General features: G+C 39.8%; 1 protein-coding gene across 1 annotated transcript in view; it reads left to right on the top strand.

Moving 5' to 3' along the window:
- si:ch73-12o23.1 (lysosomal alpha-glucosidase) overlaps positions 1-14,161 on the top strand; it is a 76,391-nt gene extending 62,230 nt beyond the window's left edge. Inside the window, exons 9-21 of the mRNA XM_039613576.1 lie at positions 4,182-4,313; positions 4,403-4,513; positions 6,508-6,621; positions 6,728-6,812; positions 6,892-7,009; positions 8,666-8,799; positions 9,032-9,183; positions 9,418-9,566; positions 9,645-9,786; positions 9,875-9,973; positions 10,955-11,119; positions 11,352-11,498; positions 12,546-14,161. Coding sequence (XP_039469510.1) covers positions 4,182-4,313; positions 4,403-4,513; positions 6,508-6,621; positions 6,728-6,812; positions 6,892-7,009; positions 8,666-8,799; positions 9,032-9,183; positions 9,418-9,566; positions 9,645-9,786; positions 9,875-9,973; positions 10,955-11,119; positions 11,352-11,498; positions 12,546-12,608 — 1,611 coding nt within the window. The 3' untranslated portion in view covers positions 12,609-14,161. The remainder of the gene's footprint in view (positions 1-4,181; positions 4,314-4,402; positions 4,514-6,507; positions 6,622-6,727; positions 6,813-6,891; positions 7,010-8,665; positions 8,800-9,031; positions 9,184-9,417; positions 9,567-9,644; positions 9,787-9,874; positions 9,974-10,954; positions 11,120-11,351; positions 11,499-12,545) is intronic.
- The last annotated feature ends 6,330 nt before the right edge of the window (positions 14,162-20,491 follow it).

Genomic DNA, 20,491 nt, shown 5'->3' with positions numbered 1-20,491 from the left:
TTCAGCCGTTTCAGAGTTTATAATGGGTGTGTATGGGACGGAATGTTGGGGCTAGAGTGAGACAGCTCAACTGCCAGAGTGAGAGGAGCAAAAAAATTAATCTTAAAATATTTTTTAAAACTGCTGCTGTGTCCGCAGCGTTTGCTCTACAGGTATGATTTTACCCTCAAAACGTAGCCATCGCTGTCCTCTTTCATCCAATGTGTTTACTATTGTACTAGGTGTTATGGTTCTTTCATAAATGTCACCAAAGCACAGCCTCCTCCCTCCAACTCCTCCATAGACTCTAATGTTAAAATGGCTCAGAAGGTTCGTTTGAAAATCAGAAGAGCATGGTGTTTTTACACTGTCACCACGTCCATATAATAAACTCCACAAGCATGAAAACTGAGAATTAGGTAGACTGGACATTGCTGTCGCTCACGGTGAAAGAATTCTGTCAATAGGACCTGTACTTTTCATTTGGGAGCGATTTGTTTCGACCTGACTTTTCTGTTCATTTTAAGCAGCAAAAGTGAGGTGCATGTCTGTGCGCGTGTGTATGGAGCCAGTGGGTGCAGTCACTATAGCAACCAGGCTCACACCTGCCTGCCTAACGAGCTCTGTCTCTCACTGTGCCAAGATTCATCTTAAACACTTCTCTTTCAACTGCTGCTGTGTCCACAGTGTTTGCTCTACAGCCATCATTTTACCCTCAAAACGAAGCCATCGTTGTTCTCTTTCCAACAGCATGTCTTTCAAACCTCAGAGATGTAAACCTTTAAAAGTGTGTGGATCCAAGTGGAGGGATTACACTTCAGTCATTCAGTGATTCAAAGAATATGAACTTTTAATATTCATTCAGATGTTTTCTGACTCTAAATTTTCTGTTCTCATTTCTTAGGTTTTCCAAATTTTAATTTAAAAACTTTTCAGCTATTTTCCAAATTCTTCTGTGTGAACATCAGCTTTCAAAAGTTCTGCACTTTTGTTTTCAGGTTAAAAACTCTGTATTTTCAGGCTCATTCAACATTTTTATTTTTAACTTAAAATTCAGCAATTAATTCATTTCAGTGCATACATTCAGATTCAAGCATTCACACTGCAGTTTCTTCAGAAAATGCACTTTCTAGTTCTATTTAGTGTGAATGCTTGTAAAAGCATTCACAGTATTGTTCTTCTAATCTTTATTATTATTATTATTATTATATTTTATTATATATTCCGTGACGTTTTTTGTACTGTATCTCCTTCAAAACCGTTTCAACTTAGAAAAACCATTCAAACACCGTTAGATTCCTCTTCTTTTGGACATGACTGCTTCTATTTTTCTCATTTTTAACATTTATATTTTTAATTTTATTCAACTTTTTTCAACAAAAATTTCCCATGTATTTCAATGGGGAGACCCTTCAAATCCTCATTCAACTTACTCATTTTCAAACTGTATCTACTTCAACATAGGTTGACATAGAGCCACCATTCAAACTTTAAAACGAAGCCAAGACATTCAACTATTCAACTTGTATTTATCTTTTCAATATCTGTTATACTTTTTCTTCAGTTCCAGTTTAAGTTTCATGATGTTTTTCAGCCGTTTCAGAGTTTATAATGGGTGTGTATGGGACGGAATGTTGGGGCTAGAGTGAGAAGGCTCAACTGCTAGAGTGAGAGGAGCAAAAAATTAATCTGAAAATATTTTTAAAACTGCTGCTGTGTCCACGGTGTTTGGTCTACAGGTATGATTTTACCCTCAAAACGTAGCCATCGCTGTCCTCTTTCATCCAATGTGTTTACTATTGTACTAGGTGTTATGGTTCTTTCATAAATGTCACCAAAGCACAGCCTCCTCCCTCCAACTCCTCCATAGACTCTAATGTTAAAATGGCTCAGAAGGTTCGTTTGAAAATCAGAAGAGCATGGTGTTTTTACACTGTCACCACGTCCATATAATAAACTCCACAGGCATGAAAACTGAGAATTAGGTAGACTGGACATTGCTGCCGCTCACGGTGAAGGAATTTCGTCAATAGGACCTGTACTTTTCATTTGGGAGCGATTTGTTTCGGCCTGACTTTTCTGTTCATTTTAAGCAGCAAAAGTGAGGTGCATGTCTGTGTGCGTGTGTATGGAGCCCTGGCTCAGTCACTATAGCAACCAGGCTCACACCTGCCTGCCTAACGAGCTCTCTCTCACTCTGCCAAGATTCATCTTGAACACTTCTCTTTCAACAGCTGCTGTGTCCACAGTATTTGCCCTACAGCCATCATTTTACCCTCAAAATGAAGCCATCGTTCTTCTCTTTCCAACAGCGTGTCTTTCAAAGCTCAGAGATGTAAACCTTTAAAACTGTGTGGATCCAAGTGGAGTGATCATATTTTAGTCATTCAGTGATTCAAAGAATATGAACTTTTAATATTCATTCAGATGTTTTCTGACTCTAAATAGTCTTTTCTCATTACTTAGGTTTTTCTAATTTACATTTAAAACATTTTCAGCTCTTTTCCAACTTCTTCTGTGTGGATTTCAGCTTTTAGCAGTTCAGCACTTTTGTTTTCAGGTGAAAATTTCTGTATTTTTCATCTCATTCAACATTTTTAACTTAAAATTCAGCAATTAATTCTTTTCAGTGCATATATTCAGATTCAAGCATTCACACTGCAGTTTCTTCAGAAAATGCACTTTCTAGTTTATTATTATTCTTCCGTACGTTTTTTGTACTCTATCTCCTTCAAAACCGTTCAACTTAGAAAAACCATTCAAACACCGTTAGATTCCTCTTCTTTTGGACACGACTGCTTCTATTTTTCTCATTTATAACATTTATATTTTTAAAATTATTCAACTTTTTTCAACAAAAATTTCCCATGTATTTCAATGGGGAGACCCTTCAAATCCTCATTCAACTTACTCATTTTCAAACTGTATCTACTTCAACATACGTTGACATAGAGCTACCATTCAAACTTTAAAACGAAGACAAGACATTCAACTATTCAACTTGTATTTATCTTTTCAATATCTGTTATACTTTTTCTTCAGTTCCAGTTTAAGTTTCATGATGTTTTTTCAGCCGTTTCAGAGTTTATAATGGGTGTGTATGGGACGGAATGTTGGGGCTAGAGTGAGACAGCTGAACTGCTAGAGTGAGAGGAGCAAAAAAATTAATCTTAAAATCTTTTTTAAAACTGCTGCTGTGTCCACGGTGTTTGCTCTACAGGTATGATTTTACCCTCAAAACGTAGCCATCGCTGTCCTCTTTCATCCAGTGTGTTTACTATTGTACTAGGTGTTATGGTTCTTTCATAAATGTCACCAAAGCACAGCCTCCTCCCTCCAACTCCTCCATAGACTCTAATGTTAAAATGGCTCAGAAGGTTCGTTTGAAAATCAGAAGAGCATGGTGTTTTTACACTGTCACCACGTCCATATAATAAACTCTACAGGCATGAAAACTGAGAATTAGGTAGACTGGACATTGCTGCCGCTCACAGTGAAGGAATTTCGTCAATAGGACCTGTACTTTTCATTTGGGAACGATTTGTTTCGACCTAACTTTTCTGTTCATTTTAAGCAGCAAAAGTGAGGTGCATGTCTGTGTGCGTGTGTATGGAGCCCCTGGCTCAGTCACTATAGCAACCAGGCTCACACCTGCCTGCCTAACGAGCTCTCTCTCACTCTGCCAAGATTCATCTTGAACACTTCTCTTTCAACAGCTGCTGTGTCCACAGTATTTGCCCTACAGCCATCATTTTACCCTCAAAATGAAGCCATCGTTCTTCTCTTTCCAACAGCGTGTCTTTCAAAGCTCAGAGATGTAAACCTTTAAAACTGTGTGGATCCAAGTGGAGTGATCATATTTTAGTCATTCAGTGATTCAAAGAATATGAACTTTTAATATTCATTCAGATGTTTTCTGACTCTAAATAGTCTTTTCTCATTTTTTAGGTTTTTCTAATTTACATTTAAAACATTTTTAGCTATTTTCCAACTTCTTCTCTGTGCTTGTCAGCTTTTAGCAGTTCAGCACTTTTGTTTTCAGGTGAAAATTTCTGTATTTTTCATCTCATTCAACATTTTTAACTTAAAATTCAGCAATTAATTCTTTTCAGTTCATATATTCAGATTCAAGCATTCACACTGCAGTTTCTTCAGAAAATGCACTTTCTAGTTAATAATAATGAGTGTCTGTTTAATTGCAGGATGTCCAGTGGAATGACATTGACTACATGGACAAATTTATGGACTTTACGTATGAATCAAAAAAGTTTGACACACTACCTGACCTGGTCAGGGACCTACATGCTCATAACCAACGCTACGTTATGATCCTGGTATGCACAAACACACATACTTGGTCTCATGTGTTTTGTGTCTGCTTTGGTATGTGAGTGTTTAAGTGAGTTGTTTCTTAATCCTTCAGGATCCGGGTATCAGCAGCACACAACCCGAGGGCTCATACTGGCCCTTCGATGAAGGCGTAAAGAGAGGAGTTTTTATTAAAGATGCTGAAGGGAAAACACTTATTGGGAAGGTGAGACATGAAGCCACACAACAACATTAACTTAGGCATGTGCTGTGACGCAGGATTAATGAGTTAGGGGAACATGTTGAGCCTAGAGTCTGTATATTCAGTAACATGATGGTGCTGCTCCTTCTTGTTCCAGAGGAGATTTAAGTATTTGTGAGCCCCACATTTTCACTGATTCTTTTGCTGATGAAATAGTCAAAGTGCACAGTAGATACTTAGCAGAGATGTTTGTTGTTGTGCGTCTTGTTTCACAGGAATTTAAGCATAAATATGCCTGGGCCTAATCTGCTGCTAAGTCAGTATTGCTGCTATTAATATGTTTTTATTGGTATTTATCACAGAGAATGTTCATTCCTTCATTATGGAGGCCATGTCAGACTTGAATACACTTATCTAATGTTAATATAGAGAGTGCACCCAGGGGTAAAATAAATACTTTGACTGATGAATTTACAGGATTAACAGTTTTCTGCAGCATTCCCCTCTTGTCTACTTTGTACCTGTGTTGTGTTTTGCTGTAATAAGTCTTTACATCCTTTATCTCTCCAGCTGTTTCTCTTGACTGATGTAAGCAGGACTTAATTGGTTCATTTTGTGCAGAAGATGCAAATAATGCATCAGATGCCTGCTTTTATTTTAGCATGCGTAGAGACCCCGAGCTTTCAAAGAAAGCTGCTAATTATCATTGTGATACCGCTTTCTTTGCACATGGCTCGACAAAATCTGATCAAATCCCCAATTAAAGAAGGCAGAGTTGCACTGAACCAGAGATTTTAAGTGTTCAGTGTCCTGACACAGAATGTGACAATACATAAACTTTCTGTCTTGAGCATGGAAAGCAATCATGATGTCATGACAGATAATTGTTGAAAGAACCATTTAGCAAACGTGCTGTGCATTGTGTGATATACTTAGCAACATTACTATATCAGCAGCTAACTCTCAAGCATTAGGACTCACATTTTTATGAAGAAAATATCATTGATTAGCGCATCTTAAATCATTGTCAGAATGGCACTCAAGGAATAAGGTCATTTACAAGAATAATATTATTAGTCATATAAACTGTTGGAGCTCGTATTAATTGTTTTAACAATAGTGAAATGCGGAACGTGAACAGTAACAGCAGGAGCACCACAGCACTGCAGATACATTTATATTTGGTGATAAATTCATTGACACATCTTCTCCCAGTGGCTACATAAAGTGGAGGGTCTCTGACAGTGCTGTCCTAGGAGTGCCAACTGAGGGGTACATTACAAACAGAGATCACCACAGTCAGCTGATTTGGCAAAACCTAAAACCCCAGTTGGAGATGACGGGTCACAACAGTGATGATCACCTTTCTCTGATAAGCCAGGAGTCCTGCTTCAGATTCTGTTTACACACATAAAAAGGGGGCGTTTCACTTATCATATGACTCGCCCTACATTATTAGAGATGATGATAAAACAAAGTGACATAAATTTGAACAGTTTTGTGACGTATCAAGTATAAAACAGACTGAGCAACAGATTAGAATCAAGTATTTAGTTATTTTCTTAACTTCCTGTGATAATGCAATGACGCACTTCAACACCTAATTGTATAAAATGTACTTCCCTATCAGGGAATCTATATTGCACTTAAAAGACGCTGTAAATATTTGGTGCTTCCAGTTGAGTCGTAAACCAAATCTAAGAACATAACCTACTCGTGACCAGGTTATGTTAAACATAAGTTACCATGGCGATTTAGCAAGACAGGAAGAGAGCCGCGTTCATGTACCAGAAAACTCTGACTTTAGGCTCAACAAAGCTCACTCACTCAATAATCTGGGTGGTACTACAGTAGCTACAGTATGGCTGAAAGCTTTTGAAAGTTATCCAGCTTCATTAGATCTATGTAATTCAGCTGTACTGGTTCTTAAGTGCAGCCAGGCAAGCCCAATAATAAATGAACATTGTTTTGAATGTTAAGCATGAATTTAAACTAAAATTCTTTCTCCCCGTTTCCAGGTGTGGCCTGGTCTCACAGCATATCCAGATTTCTCTGATGAAGTGACACATGAATGGTGGTATGACAACCTACAGATGTTCCACAATAAGGTGGCGTTTGATGGATTATGGATTGTAAGTATGAGAACAGTGCAGGCTGTTAAATAAGTAATCACTGACTCCTGCCTAGATGGCTCCTTATGATTATTTAAAGATCTGACAACACTTTGCTTGGTTTTAGGACATGAATGAGCCATCAAACTTCCTGGATGGATCGACCAGTGGCTGCCCATCAAACAATCTTGAAAACCCTCCTTACACTCCAGGTAGGAGATTGGATCTACAACAGAGATCACACTACAAACATACGATACATTTGGGTTTCATGGGGTCTTCTGCTTTCAGGTGTACTGGGAGGTTTGCTGAGAGCCAAAACCTTGTGTGCCACCGCGCAGCAGAAGCAGTCCATACATTACAACATGCACAGTCTGTATGGACTGATGGAAGCTAAAGCCTCTGCAAGGTTTGATGCTCTCAATACTCACATGCAATGTTCCCTCTAATTTTTCATGTGTCTGAGCGAACACACAAACTCCCTGAGCGATCCCTTGGACCACTGTGAGCGACATCAGACGTGTGCGCTGTGGTCACGACAGCATCTAATCCATCCAAGTTACATGGCTTATTAAAATAATCAAATTACAGCATTTACATTTATGTTAGACTACTTTTAATTAACTGCTTTAGCCAACTTACAATGAAAATGTAAAAAAAATCTAGTCATTGACTGTGTAGTATGTTAACACTATTGGAAGTAAAAATAACTTGAACTCCAATTTCGAAAACAACTTTCTTTATTTATTTATTTATTTATTTATTTTTTGCTCTGACTTGTATTATGAGTATGAGTCTGTGGTCTGGGAGAGAGTCCTGTAACTCTGTCTGCAAAATACAGTATATAAAGACCAATGTTGGGCAATTAATTATATAGTTACTACTTCAAAAAAGTTACTGAGTGTTGCAGACAACAAAGTTTTTTTGCAGCTGTTTACCTAGAAATGCAGCCAAGGCGTTTTTAAATAAACATTTCAAACTATTTACAGAACAATCAGCTGTTCTGCATCAAATTTGATGCCACACAAATTATTTGTGCCACTCCAAAAATTATTTCTGTCCACTATGAGATAAAGGAGAACAACAGCCTGATACCTGCAGGCCTGACAACAGGAGATGTATCACTGCTGTAACACCTGTAACATTCAGCAGCCGCCTCATTGTTCTGACACACAACAAAACTACACTACACACTAACTACACAAGATTTGCGCTAAACGTCTCAAATCTCTCACATCTCAGAACACCGCCGTCACTCCTAAAACTTCCCCCGTTTCTTAACAACTAGACGCCACGTTGCCATATCATTTTTTGATTGGTCGACACGGTACTTTTTTGGACGAATAGGAAAGAGAGAGGGGGTGGGGGTTTGTCTTTGCTCACAGGCGGAGAGTGCTTTCGAGCGTTTTCCTTATAAAACGCCGTTTTTACCGTTTCTTCCCGCAGTAAATATAAATAACGATAGTATTCAGGAAGAAAACCAAACATTGCATATTTTTTTATCATAACTCTGGTTTTACGTGGCCTATCAACACAATTTAAAAACTGGTATAAAGTCCACACTTTTTCCGTCAATTGTTCCGTCTGTCCTGCTCACATCTCCAAAGGTTGTACACGTTGTCATTAACATGGCTTCACTCCACATCAGCCACGTCGCTTTGCTAGCTAAAACACCGGTGTCGGCACATAAGGACGCTGTCATAGCCTGTCAACGACATTGATTAGCTGCGTATATATGACTGTGAATCACGTGATTGGCTGGACTATAGGATAAGGTGGCATCGTTCTAATCCCATACGGGAGCAGCCAGTCACTTACTGACTAACACTGCAAAACAGAATTGTTAAAGTATTAATTTTAATTTCAATTCAGGGTAGAATGTTTTTGTGCACAACGCAGGTTTTCTGTGCGCAGAGACCATGCCAGCAGTGTGCAATTGCGCACGTGCGCAGCTTAGAGGGAACATTGCTCACATGTACACATGCGACGGAAATAAAACAGTACAATACTTCTTCATTACACACTTTGTCTTATGTTTTCACTTCCTCTCTGTCCCCGTGTTCAGCGCTCTGAAGCGAATTGTGGCAAAGAGACCTTTCGTGATCTCCCGCTCCACCTTCCCCAGTCAGGGCATGTACTCTGGTCACTGGCTTGGAGACAACAGGAGTCAGTGGAAAGACCTTTACACTTCTATAGCAGGTCAGAAGTTCAGCAGATACAGATAGCAGATAATACACACTGTGTTGACATGCATAAACGACAACACTGTGCCTGATCTGTTGTCGTAAAACTGCTTATTTGAATTCTTGTGACTCTGAATCTGTGATGAGGATAATTTCTTATATTATTTATCATTTTGGATTTGAGGATGTTTCATGTGAAATTGTTCAACTCATCATTGGATATTTAACTCCCATTTCTTTCTGTGCAGGTATGTTGACCTTTAACCTTTTGGGCATCCCGCTGGTGGGAGCAGACGTCTGCGGCTTCAGCGAGGAGACGCAGGAGGAATTGTGCGTCCGCTGGACTCAGCTGGGAGCTTTCTATCCCTTCACACGAAACCACAACGCCATCAGCGTGAAGGTAAGAGTGTCCTCTTGAATCTGACACTTACAGGTTTAGCTGTGCTTCTGAAAATTGTATTTATTTGTTCATTTATTTTTTTCATGATGACACCTGAAACTTTTACATCAGTGTTTGTTTTGTAGCTCGAGACTTCATTTGGAGAATCTAAACATGGAACTGTGTGTCTACTAATGGATTCATTTTTCTGTTGTCCATCTCCTATGCGGGGGGCTTGTTTTTGTGGTTTTACAGCCTCAAGACCCGACAGCTTTCAGCCCGCTTGCTCGCACAGCCATGAAGGAGGCTCTGCTACTGCGCTACTCTCTCTTCCCTGTTCTCTACACTCTCTTCCATCACGCGCATGTGCACGGACACACTGTGGCTCGACCAATAATGTTCGAGTGAGTAGAAATTCTAAAAGCACAGATTTTCATGTATTACGTGTGTTTTCGGGGTGTATAACTTTACGTACTCAAAAGGTTTCCCAAAGACGTGAAAGCCTACGGCATCGACAAGCAGTTCATGTGGGGGAAGAGTTTGTTGGTGACGCCAGTGTTGGATCCTGGAGTCGACTACGTGGATGGTTACTTCCCTGAGGGTCTGTGGTACGACTATTACACGGTGAGACTCTGTGAGCGATAGTGAGGGGACAGAGCGTATGGTGACTTGATCAGAGTGTTTACATCATGCGTGTTCCTTTACTTCCCAGGGCGACTGTGTGACCAGTAAGGGCGAAGAGCTTCGACTCAATGCGCCTCTAGATAAGATCAACCTGCATTTGCGCGAGGGCTCCATTGTACCAACGCAGGTAAAAGGTTTTTCAGCTAAAACGGACCTGTTACAATGCTGGATGCTCAAATTCACCATGGGCAGACTTTTAAATAGTACAGTCAGAGTATGTGGCTGTAAACCTAAGGGCATTTTACACTGCAGTTTGTTTACTCGAACCAAAATCTGTCATTTAAAAAAAAAAAAAAAAAAACGTGAGAATTTATGCTCATTTCACAGCTACTTGGTTGACCGTACTGACCTTCGCATATATATGATACTCTCTTGGATCCCAGAATGCAAAGCATGACAGAGTGGCTACAGGAACTGCTTTAGCCTAAACTTGCAGCTGCTAGTTTGTTCGGATAGAAGTTGGATTCTGTTCACACCATAAACAAACTGCTTTGCAGTAGCACTGTATGATTTGGAGCTTCAGCAGTAAAAGTGGCAAAGTGTAAGAGAACAAGGTGAAATCTTTGCCTTTAACTCCAATATGATTATTTTTGCAATCAAACTTAGAACAAGTTTACCAAAGTTTGAAGGAAATTTAGGCTAAAATGGGACTTTTCACACATGTGCTGAAGCACTCAACTTTGCTTCACATTACCTGGGCTGAGGTGAGAATGTAAATGTCTGACTCAGACAGACTGAACATCAAACAGTCTTTAACCTTTTGAAACATCTGCATCTCAAACATAAAAAAAAATATAACATTTAATCCAAACACGTTCGGATGTAATTCACACAAATCATGACACGACTCTTATTTTTTAATTTATTTTTTTTAATGATGAAATCTGCAGCCACTGAGCCTGCACTGAGTCTCCATATGCTACCTCCTTGTGTTGGACTTTTGCCTTTAAAAAACAAACAAACTGAAGAATGCTGAAAACCTGATGTCTTTTCATCTGACATCTTTTTGGATTTGTGGGTCTGAATTTGTGATTCTATGGGTCAGACATGTGTGCGTCTTCCACTTGATTCACATTCATGTTTACTCTCTCTGTGCGTGTTTGAACAGGCACCCAACCTGACCCTGTGGGTAAGCACCGGTCAGCCTCTCCACCTCGTCTCGGCTCTGTCTCAAGACGGTTCAGCCAGTGGAGATCTGTTCTGGGATGATGGAGAGACCATCGACACCTACGAGACCAACCAGTACGCCTACATCATCTTCAGCATTGCTCAGGTGCTCAGCTTCATGTTTTTGTTTTTGTTTTTGTTTTTTTTAAGAATACAGTAATCTACCCTGCATGTTTGCTCCTGTCTGCTCCAGCCTACTTTATCTGACTTCACACATCATGCTGCTGCTCATGTAGATAAACTGTGTCTGGACCTGTTTAATTTAGCTTTGCCTTTCAGAGAATCTCACTGTGTTGCTGAAAAATGGTTTGAGCTTTTTTTATTACCTTATTTTGTAGAACACGATGACATCCCAGGTGCTCTCTAACCACGTCGAGGCGTCATACATCACTGTGGAGTCAGCCTCCTTCTATGGTGTGAAGGAGAAGCCGAGCAGAGTGTTGGTGAACTCCCAAGATGCACCGTTTACCTACAGAACCAACCAGGTGAGTTCTGAGTTTTTGTTGTTGTTGTTTTTTTAGGTTTGGAAAAAGAAAACGGTGACACAAGACTCCATCATAAAAAAAACTTCTTCTTTTTAAAAAAAAAAAAAAAATTGGTTTCGAAATTTTGCAATGGTTAAAGATTTTTAGATCCTATCACCCAGCAGACTGACAGTGAAGTGCACATGGTGCAACAAAGTCTGCAAAGCATCACAATTATGTTGACAAATTCTGCTGGAGATAAGAAAAGAAGCGAGTCTGAAATCAGTTTCTTATGACAGCGACCTTTCTCAGTTTAACAGAGACTCCACAGCTGGAGACACCACGTCAGCAGCACAACAGAGCACTCAAGTATCTACTGGGTTTTCCCACCTGTGCAAAAGAGAGACCCCCAAAAATAACCTGGTACCTTCGGTTTTTACCGAAAGAGCTGAAAGATGCTTCCTTGTTAAAGCCGCTGGGTTTCATAAATCAGCCTTTTTTTCAGTTTCTAGCACAGGATGAAACTGGATGACAAGCCAGTATTTCCATCTTTTTCCTCTTCCTTTATTTTTAATTAAATATATTTTTATATTCATTTGATTGTTACTTTACACACTCGTCACACAGTGTGTACAGTAAAGGCTGTCCTTTTTGTGCATTTGGGCATTAAATAATTAATTTGATCAATTATTTCTAGAAATACAAAACTTTATGAGTTAAAGTTCAGCACAGAAAAACTGGCAGCAACATTTATTTAAAGTATGAAATGTAAATGTGGTTATCTTAGTTTCATATTATAGAATTTCCTGATGACATTGTTCTAGATGGATGGACAATCAGCAGTGATTTTAAAAACAAAAGATCAGTAATATTATTGAATAAAAGTCTTGAATAAAATATCAAATTAGTAGAATTTAGCTTTAAAATCCAATAGTACTTGTGCTCATGAAGCCATGTGTTACAGTCATCGTGTTCTGTAGCTTTAATGCAGACAGCAGACAGTGTTGGCTTTGGTTTTACATGAAGATATTCTCCAAACAGTAATGATGCTTTCTTTCCCCTCTGCAGGTGTTAACAGTCGCTGATCTGGGTCTCAGCCTGAGTCAGAACTTCACCATCAGCTGGATGTAAGCAGCCGTGAAGCCACAAGCTTGCACAGCGCGCCATCTCCGAGAATAAGAACAGACATTTCTTTCAAATTATTTTGGCTCTTGACTCAAAGACACTCTATGTGAAATAGGGATGTCGGGTAATTTATTTTATTGATGGTCGTCGCCCTTTAAAGAGGAGCATTTCACTTAACTCTTCAAACCTTTCCCTGGGAGATGCCTGTATATCTCTACATCAAGCTTAGAAATGAAATCACTGGGTCTCAACATTTTCACCATTCAGGTGTCCTTGTCAGTGTTTCCACATCTGCATTGGGTTTCGTGCTCGTAGGCTTCATAAGGGGGGGATTCGCTTAAAAAAGATCACAGCTGCTGATGTCAATGCAAACGCGCTAGAATAAAAAGGTTGCGTGAATGTTAAGAGTTTATACCCAATGTCCAAGTGACTTCTTCAGTCTCTGAAGAAGTCACTTGGATGAGTGACGAAACGTTTCTCCCACAAAACGCTACGTCCAGATGAACAGATTCAACTTTTGGAGATTTACTTTCCTGGATGATTGAGAATGCATCAAGATGTTTTATACCCAATGATTAGGAATAGAGCCAAAGCAAAGTGTCCGTCAGTTAGGAGTGAAATTAAAGGTACTCAGGAGCGAGGGGGTCATAACATAGTGTTAATATCATCCTAATGCAGGCTTTGCACAATTAGACAAAATCGCCTTCCTGTGCTCGGCATGCTTTGAAAAGCTTGTCATCACTGACCAATAGCAGTTTAGACGCAGCTTTAATGTCTTTGGAAGACCACTCTCTTTGTGTGTATCTGATTTAAATTTATAGTTTGGTCTGGGTAGTCTATACTAAGTTAATGTAATCAACACTGCATTTTTAATTTTATTTTTGTTCCCTTTTTTAAGTCCTCATGAGCAGAAAAATGATGTGCAATAAATGAGTGAGAGTGAAATTAGCTTCCTTAAAATGTGACAGCATAGTTCATGATGTAGTTTGTTTCATGTGCTTGATAGTTGTTTACAGTCTGTTTTGCACTAATTAGTACTGCAATATAGGATAGGTGGATAGGTGGGTGTGCCTTATGATTCCTTTTCTTCTTTTTTCTTTGTTTTTAAGCATCTCTGCTTTATAACGTCAGCCCCTTTTTCAACACTGAAGACCGTATTACTGTTAAACACAAGAAGGACTTTACTGATTACAAGTGTTGTACAATCATTTTACTGCGGCTCGTCACTCTGACAGAGCAGAATACAAATGAAAGCCAAAACTGGATCCTTTTCCTTGTTTTGAGATCAGCACTGTTCATTTATGCCTGAATTTGAAATTGATTTAGTACATTTGTCCTGATTTAGTATTTCTCACGGATTCTTGTGGGCAACACTGGAAAAGAATATGCTGACGACGACATGAATGCGTGTTCGTATGATGTAATCATACTTCACCAAGTGTCACCGACAGTTTGTAGTATTTTATTTTGAAGGTATTATAAATTTTTTGTGCTTAAATGGAATTTCAGTTTGACTTTTTTTGAGTGTAACATCAGACAATAAAACATTTCAAAACAAAGAGACTTCCTGTTTTGTTTATTTGTTTGTTTTTTAACTTTATGTACAGTTTTGAGACCTTCTCTTATAAAGTAGTGAACAGATGTTTTTGTTTTGCTTCTTGAAGTGCTGAAGTAAACTCGCCAGCAGAGGGCACGGTTTCCCAATGACCAGGACAGGAAGCAAAGTACATCCTATGTTCAGTAGGTTGTAGAACCACATTCAATAGCAAGAACTTGAAGTAATCAGTTTCTCTGTAACTTTATCAGTCTCACGTCATGTTGGAGGAATGCTGTCCTACTCGTTACAGCGTTACTTCAGTTCTTTGAGATTTGTGGACATTCATTTATGCACAACTCTCACAGCATTGCAGTCAGTTTAGGTCTTTGAGTCATTGAAACACCTTCATCTTTTTCTGTTCCTGTTGCAGATTTGCTGCTGTCGTCAGGATCATTGTCCTGTTGCATGACCCAATTTTGGCCAAGCTTTAGCTGTCGGATAGACGACCTCACGTTTGACTCTATTATCCTTTGGTATACAGAGGAGTTCATGGTCAACCCAATGACTGTTAGCTGCCCAGGTCCTGTGTCTACAGAAGAAGCCCAGATCATCACCCCTCCACCACCATGCATCACACTTGTTCTGAGGTCTTGTTTTTCAGCAAATATGTTGCTGTACACTGTACAGTCATGTGGAGTGTACACTAAAGCCAAAAATCTCCACTTTGGTCTTGCATGTCCAAAGAAAATTGCTCCAGAGGTTTTTCTGTTTGTTCAGACACAATTTGGCAAACCTAAGCTGTGCTGTCATGTTCTGACTTCCAAATAAGTCACACTTGTTCAAATCTTTTCCTGATTTTACTATCATGAAGTGTAACATTTAGTATGCTAACTGAGGCCTGTAGGTTCTGAGATAACCGAGTAGCTCTTGGGTGTTTTGCAGCTGTGCATCTGCCAGAGAACCTGCTTTTATAGAGGTGCTCACACTTGCTGATGATCACCTTATCAAGTGCATTTGATCAGCAGCACCTGGCTCCTACTTACCTTCTTAATTATTATGGAAGCAGTAAAGGTGTACTTACAAGGGACTACAGAGTCCTGTGGAGTCCTTTTCTTCCACATGACTGTAACGGTGTAATTGCCACTGTGGCAACAGAGGATGTTTCTCTCACACGTTGTAACATGAGAAGAAACTTAATAATACATTCTCACCCCTCATTGTGTTCTAATGAAAACATCACCGGGCGTAGCACTTTATCCCCAGCAAATGTTCAGTAAGAGTCACTGCGCATTGAAATGTTTCTTATCAGGAAATGACAATTGTTCTTAACTGAAACTTTGAGCTGTACGGGTAATGTTTACCTTATGCTTATTCATAGTTACTCCTGGAGCTATAAACAAGGTTGAGATCTGTGCGTGTGTGTTTGCGCAAATTATAAGCACACTCTCTTGTTTCTCCTCATATTTGCTTATCCTGTTGCTCTGCTTTTCCACCTCTTTCTCTGTAATGCCCCTCATGCTTTTATTGCATCTACGGACTAGACTAAACTAAACTCTCCACTCTATGAAAGTCAGAAGTTATTTAGATAACAGTCTCAGGATGTCCGTCATTAAGATACCGGGGTCATCTGAGGACTCTTATAAATCATTTTGACTCTTAAGAGTTGCATGTTCTAGTATGTGTTTCTCACCATAACAAACTAACTGGAAAACACGATGGAAAAGGAGCCCTGACACTAAGCCAGACCTTTGACCGGATCTGAGTCATGACAGTAAACTATTGCTTCGCTGTACCAACAAAAGCTCCAGAAAGTGAAAGTAACAATTGCATGCTAAAATTGTTCTCCATTGCTGATAAACTAGGCTTGCAATAGACGTGTTTTTATTGGCTGTGTGGAAATGTTCACAGGCTAACTGTTTCCAGATGGGACTTTGAGGAGAGCACATATATCATTCAGCAAAAGGGGGAGGAGAGAGCGCTCAGAGAAAGAGCAGCAGGGGTCTGTCAAAAGCATTCAGCTCTACTGACGAGGGCATTTCCTGTCGGGATTTGGGACGATTAGGCATTCGTGCGTAGGGGGGTGTTTGTATGCTTTGCATGTGGAGAGTGGGACCAACACACAAGGCTTTTTGTGGGATTCTTGTCCGTGTTTGATGTGTGTAACTTTGCCTGTGGGGCAAACAGTGATTTAGTGTCAGTTGTCTGAGGAAAAAACTTGGAGCTGCCAGATTGTGTTCCAGTCGGGCTTTTCTGAATTTCTGCTTTCTCACGTTAAAGTTTCGCTGTATGCTACATAAAGCAGAAACAGAATTTAAAATAAACTAGCAGTGTTACTGAGAAGGCCTTGTTGTGTAAAAAAAAAAAAAAAAAAAAAAGTCTGGGGGAGTCATAAAAAGAAGTTAAATGCAGCTTCATTGTTCACTTCGATGTTCCTTTGCAGCTCCCGGGAGATATTTTTAACAGTAAGAGTTGCTGACATGGGACAGCAACAACACCAAGCTCTTTTTTTTTTTTTTACTGCACTTGCATTTGTTTCCATACTTCTGTTCACTCTACAATGCTGGCTATTATGTGAAGTCTTGATTTTTGACCTGACTTTAAAGATTGGTTTCTGTGCAGTTCGTTTTCAGCAATGAATAATCAGAAAAAAAGAGGAAAGAAAGTCACACATGGACGAGCCTCAGTGCTGCTTAGTATGTCAAAAATGTTGCATGTTAATGCTTCACTCACCTGACTTTCCTGAAAAGGAAAGTAGATTAGTAGATTTTGGCTGATGGTAGAAGTGCATTGAGCTAAATCTGACCTGGTGGTGCTATGAAGGCGCCGTGTTTTACACAAGGACACATCAAAAGTTGGATGTGTAGTATGGTAGGTCTGAAAAGTGAAGCCTTAAACTTGCATTCCTTTGGTTTGCCAGCATATGGTTGCAAAAACTCTTTGGGTTGTACTGAGGTTTTGCAAAAACATGGCATTTTGTGATGGTATGGATCAAGTCAGTATGGCCTCAGACACACCGGCCTAGAGACTGGTCTGCAACCATTTGCAACCACTGTTTGTGAGGGAAAATGAGTATTCCCTGACTGTTTGCTGGAGGTTGATGGCAGTCACTAGAGAAATGACTGATAAACTTCCAGATGCACAGCTCTACAGACCAGTAATGGATCACCCCCTGACAGCTACCTGTTGATAAGAAAAATGTGTTCCCTAATAGTTAGCAAAAATTTCCCTATTTTTGCTGTCGGTTGTATTGTGTATGGAAGTGACGAACACCACAACTACTCCATGAGTTGTAGTGTAAAATACTACGCAAACCAGAAATGGACATCTTTTGGCTTTACGGTGAAATTTGAACTTTTTGAAAGATCCCTGCGGTAGCGCCGAAGTGCAGCTTTTACTCTGAAAGCGAGCATTCTACATTTCTGTCTTGCTCCAAAACTTTTCAAGATTTACCTCTGCTCAGCTAGTAGTTAGCAAGTCTTTGCAGACAAACATGGAAAACTGCAGTCAGCCGTGTCAGTCAGCTTGCAGCCAAAGCTAACGCAGTGAGGTTTTTGGTGCAGCACCTACCTTTATAACTGGTTTCACACAGCCAGAGCCAGCAACTTGCCAACCTTTCCAGTCTTGGAAAATACGCTTTTCCCAAGGAACAAGTGGTTTGGTATCATGTCCAACATGGCTAGCAACTCTTGTAGTCATTTGAGAAACTTCAGGATAAGTTTAAGGGAAAAGGGAATTGGCTTTCTTGCTCTTTGACTTTGGTAAACACTTTCCATGGGCTCAGTCACTAGCTTCGCTTGTGGATGCATTCACGGTATTGCGTGAGAATCCCTCTGATGTGCTGCAAGATATTTCAATCAAAACCAGGAATGTGAATCTTGTGCTGGCAGCAGATGAAAGTTTATTCTCCAAAATATCACCTGGCATCAGAAACGTATGTGAAAGTTAGGGCTGCTCCAAGTATTCTGCAGGTTGTTGTTGTTACTCAGGGGCTGACAGTTTATTTTGGTAAGACTTTGAAATCTGGTCTTGCTCAAAGGTGTGTTGAGAACGGCTCGGTGACAGTTAGCCCAACAACAAGCCAAGTATTTACTTCATTTTACTTCATTATCAGATTTTATCTCCTTACTTTTGCTTTCTGTTTGCCCTCTGCTATGTGATTCATGCTCACATTGCATCACGTCATCTGCTCTCTGCAGAAACCAACTTCAGCCTAAAAGTCCAGTAAATTCCACCTATCAAGCTGAAAGATTTCCTTGATGGTCTGAAGCTTGGATTCATTATTTGTGATCTGAATGGCATCCATTTAACTGTTCCCGTGAAAAACTTGTATGCTGCAGGCCAGCAGCATCTAACTGTGAAATTCAGGAGAAAAAAAAAACTAGCTGACCTCAAACAGAGAGAGGAAAAAGATGATTCAACACACATGGAGAACATACAGCTGACTCAAAATTCCCAGAAAATCCTCTTCATGGGAAATAGTAAGCCAAAATAGGGGTGGCTGTAGCTCAGGAGGTAGAGCAGGTCATCTGCTGATCGAAAGGTTGGTGGTTTGATCCCTGGCTCCCCCAGTCTGCATGCCAAATATCCTCAGGCAAGATGCTAACTTCCCAAGTTGCGCTCCAATGCATCCATGGATGTATATGAATGTTACTTAGAAAGCATTGGAAAGCATAGAAAACAGTGCTTGTGTGAAATGGTGAATATGGCATGTTGTATAAAGTGCTTTGAGTGCTCCAGGAGAGTAGAAAAATGCTATATAAGAATCAATCCATTTACCAAATAACCAAAGCAGTAGTCAAGAAAATGAAAGTTTAGTTCAACACAAAGTGTAAGAATATAACACTTTTTTAAATGATAAGTTATGTCAATGAATATCTGAGACATGTTCAGGGGTGCATTATGCTTTACAACTACAAACCACAGTTTCACTATCCTTGTGCTTCTACACAGAGATGTGCTTCTACATCACTGCTACAGGGTGGAAAAAACACCCACATTCACAGCTTAGAGTCATCAAACTAAGAAGTTAATCATTACCTTTTTTTTAACCTCTATGTTTGGTCTCCACCAGTTCTTGAAGACAAAAACCAGCTGGTTCAAGCTCCTCTGCCACTGAAAATAATGCTCATATAAAAACGGTGACCTGAATCATGAACGAAACATAATGACCCAAATCAGAGAGGGCTCAGAGGAACTACCGCGTTCAGCAATAACTCTGTTTGAGACTTAAGGTTCAGATGTGACTGTAGACAGCAACGCCTATGAGAATGTGAACGCCAGGGATTGGAAAATGAGACAGAGGTGATTTTTTTTTTAAAATCTTGTGCACACAAGTTAGGAGCTCTGCATCTGTAGATTGAACAAACTCAGATTTTAAGGGGTTTGTTAAAATGCTCCAAATTCAGACAAAACCGAGGTTATTTTACTCTGGTTGAAAATCTCAGAGACGGTTTAATATGTGGTGTCTAACCAGCTACTTACTCTGGATGTCATTACTATGTGCCCCAGTAACATTGCAGGGAACCTGGCAGTGATTTGGAGTAAACATGCTCATTAAAGAAGTGTGTAGGTGTGCCTTCTTTCATCTCCAACATTGCTAAAATTAGAAACATCCTGTATCAGAGTGATACTAAAAATCTAGTTCATGCATTTGTTACTTCTAGGCCAGACTACTGTAATGATTTATTATCCCGATGTTCCAAAAACTCCTTGGATTCATGAGACAGGCACCCGGTCTATTTTTAAAATTAGTATTGAAAGTTCTATTTTGGCATGTAGAGCTGGATCAGGTGATCCTGAGCCATCCCTTAGTTATGCTGCTGGGGGACTTCCCATAATGCACTCAGCATTTCTTGGCCACTCCCATATTTTCACTCCTCACGTGGCTACATGCCATTACTGCATGCCATGCACTTTATTTTAGACTCTCCTTTGGTTTTTTTGTTCTCTTCTCTGCCCCCTCCCTGAGCCTGGTTCTGTTGGAGGTTTCTTCCTGTTAAAAGGGAGTTTTTCCTTCCCACTCTCAACTGTTGTGAACTGGTGCAATGAAAGAAAGAATTGAAATGCAGATCAAATTTGGGTAAAACAAATTATTCTTTTAAAACTCTCTCTCTCTCTCTCTCTCTCTCTCTCTCTCTCTCTCTCTCTCTCACACACACACACACACACACACACACACACACACACACACACACACACACACACACACACACACACAATATAGGAAATAATGTCAGCAGAAAAAAGATAATCATATTTGCCTTGGCTGTATAGGCCAGAGGAGACACAAAAGAGTTCCTGACCTCAGGAAGTCACAGACTTGTCTACTCTGAGTGCTGGGCCCAAGCCAAGA

The sequence above is a fragment of the Oreochromis aureus genome, linkage group 6 (genome assembly GCF_013358895.1).
Source record: "Oreochromis aureus strain Israel breed Guangdong linkage group 6, ZZ_aureus, whole genome shotgun sequence".
In the NCBI taxonomy this organism is placed as follows: domain Eukaryota; kingdom Metazoa; phylum Chordata; class Actinopteri; order Cichliformes; family Cichlidae; genus Oreochromis; species Oreochromis aureus.
This window is presented reverse-complemented; position numbering and strand designations above follow the sequence as displayed.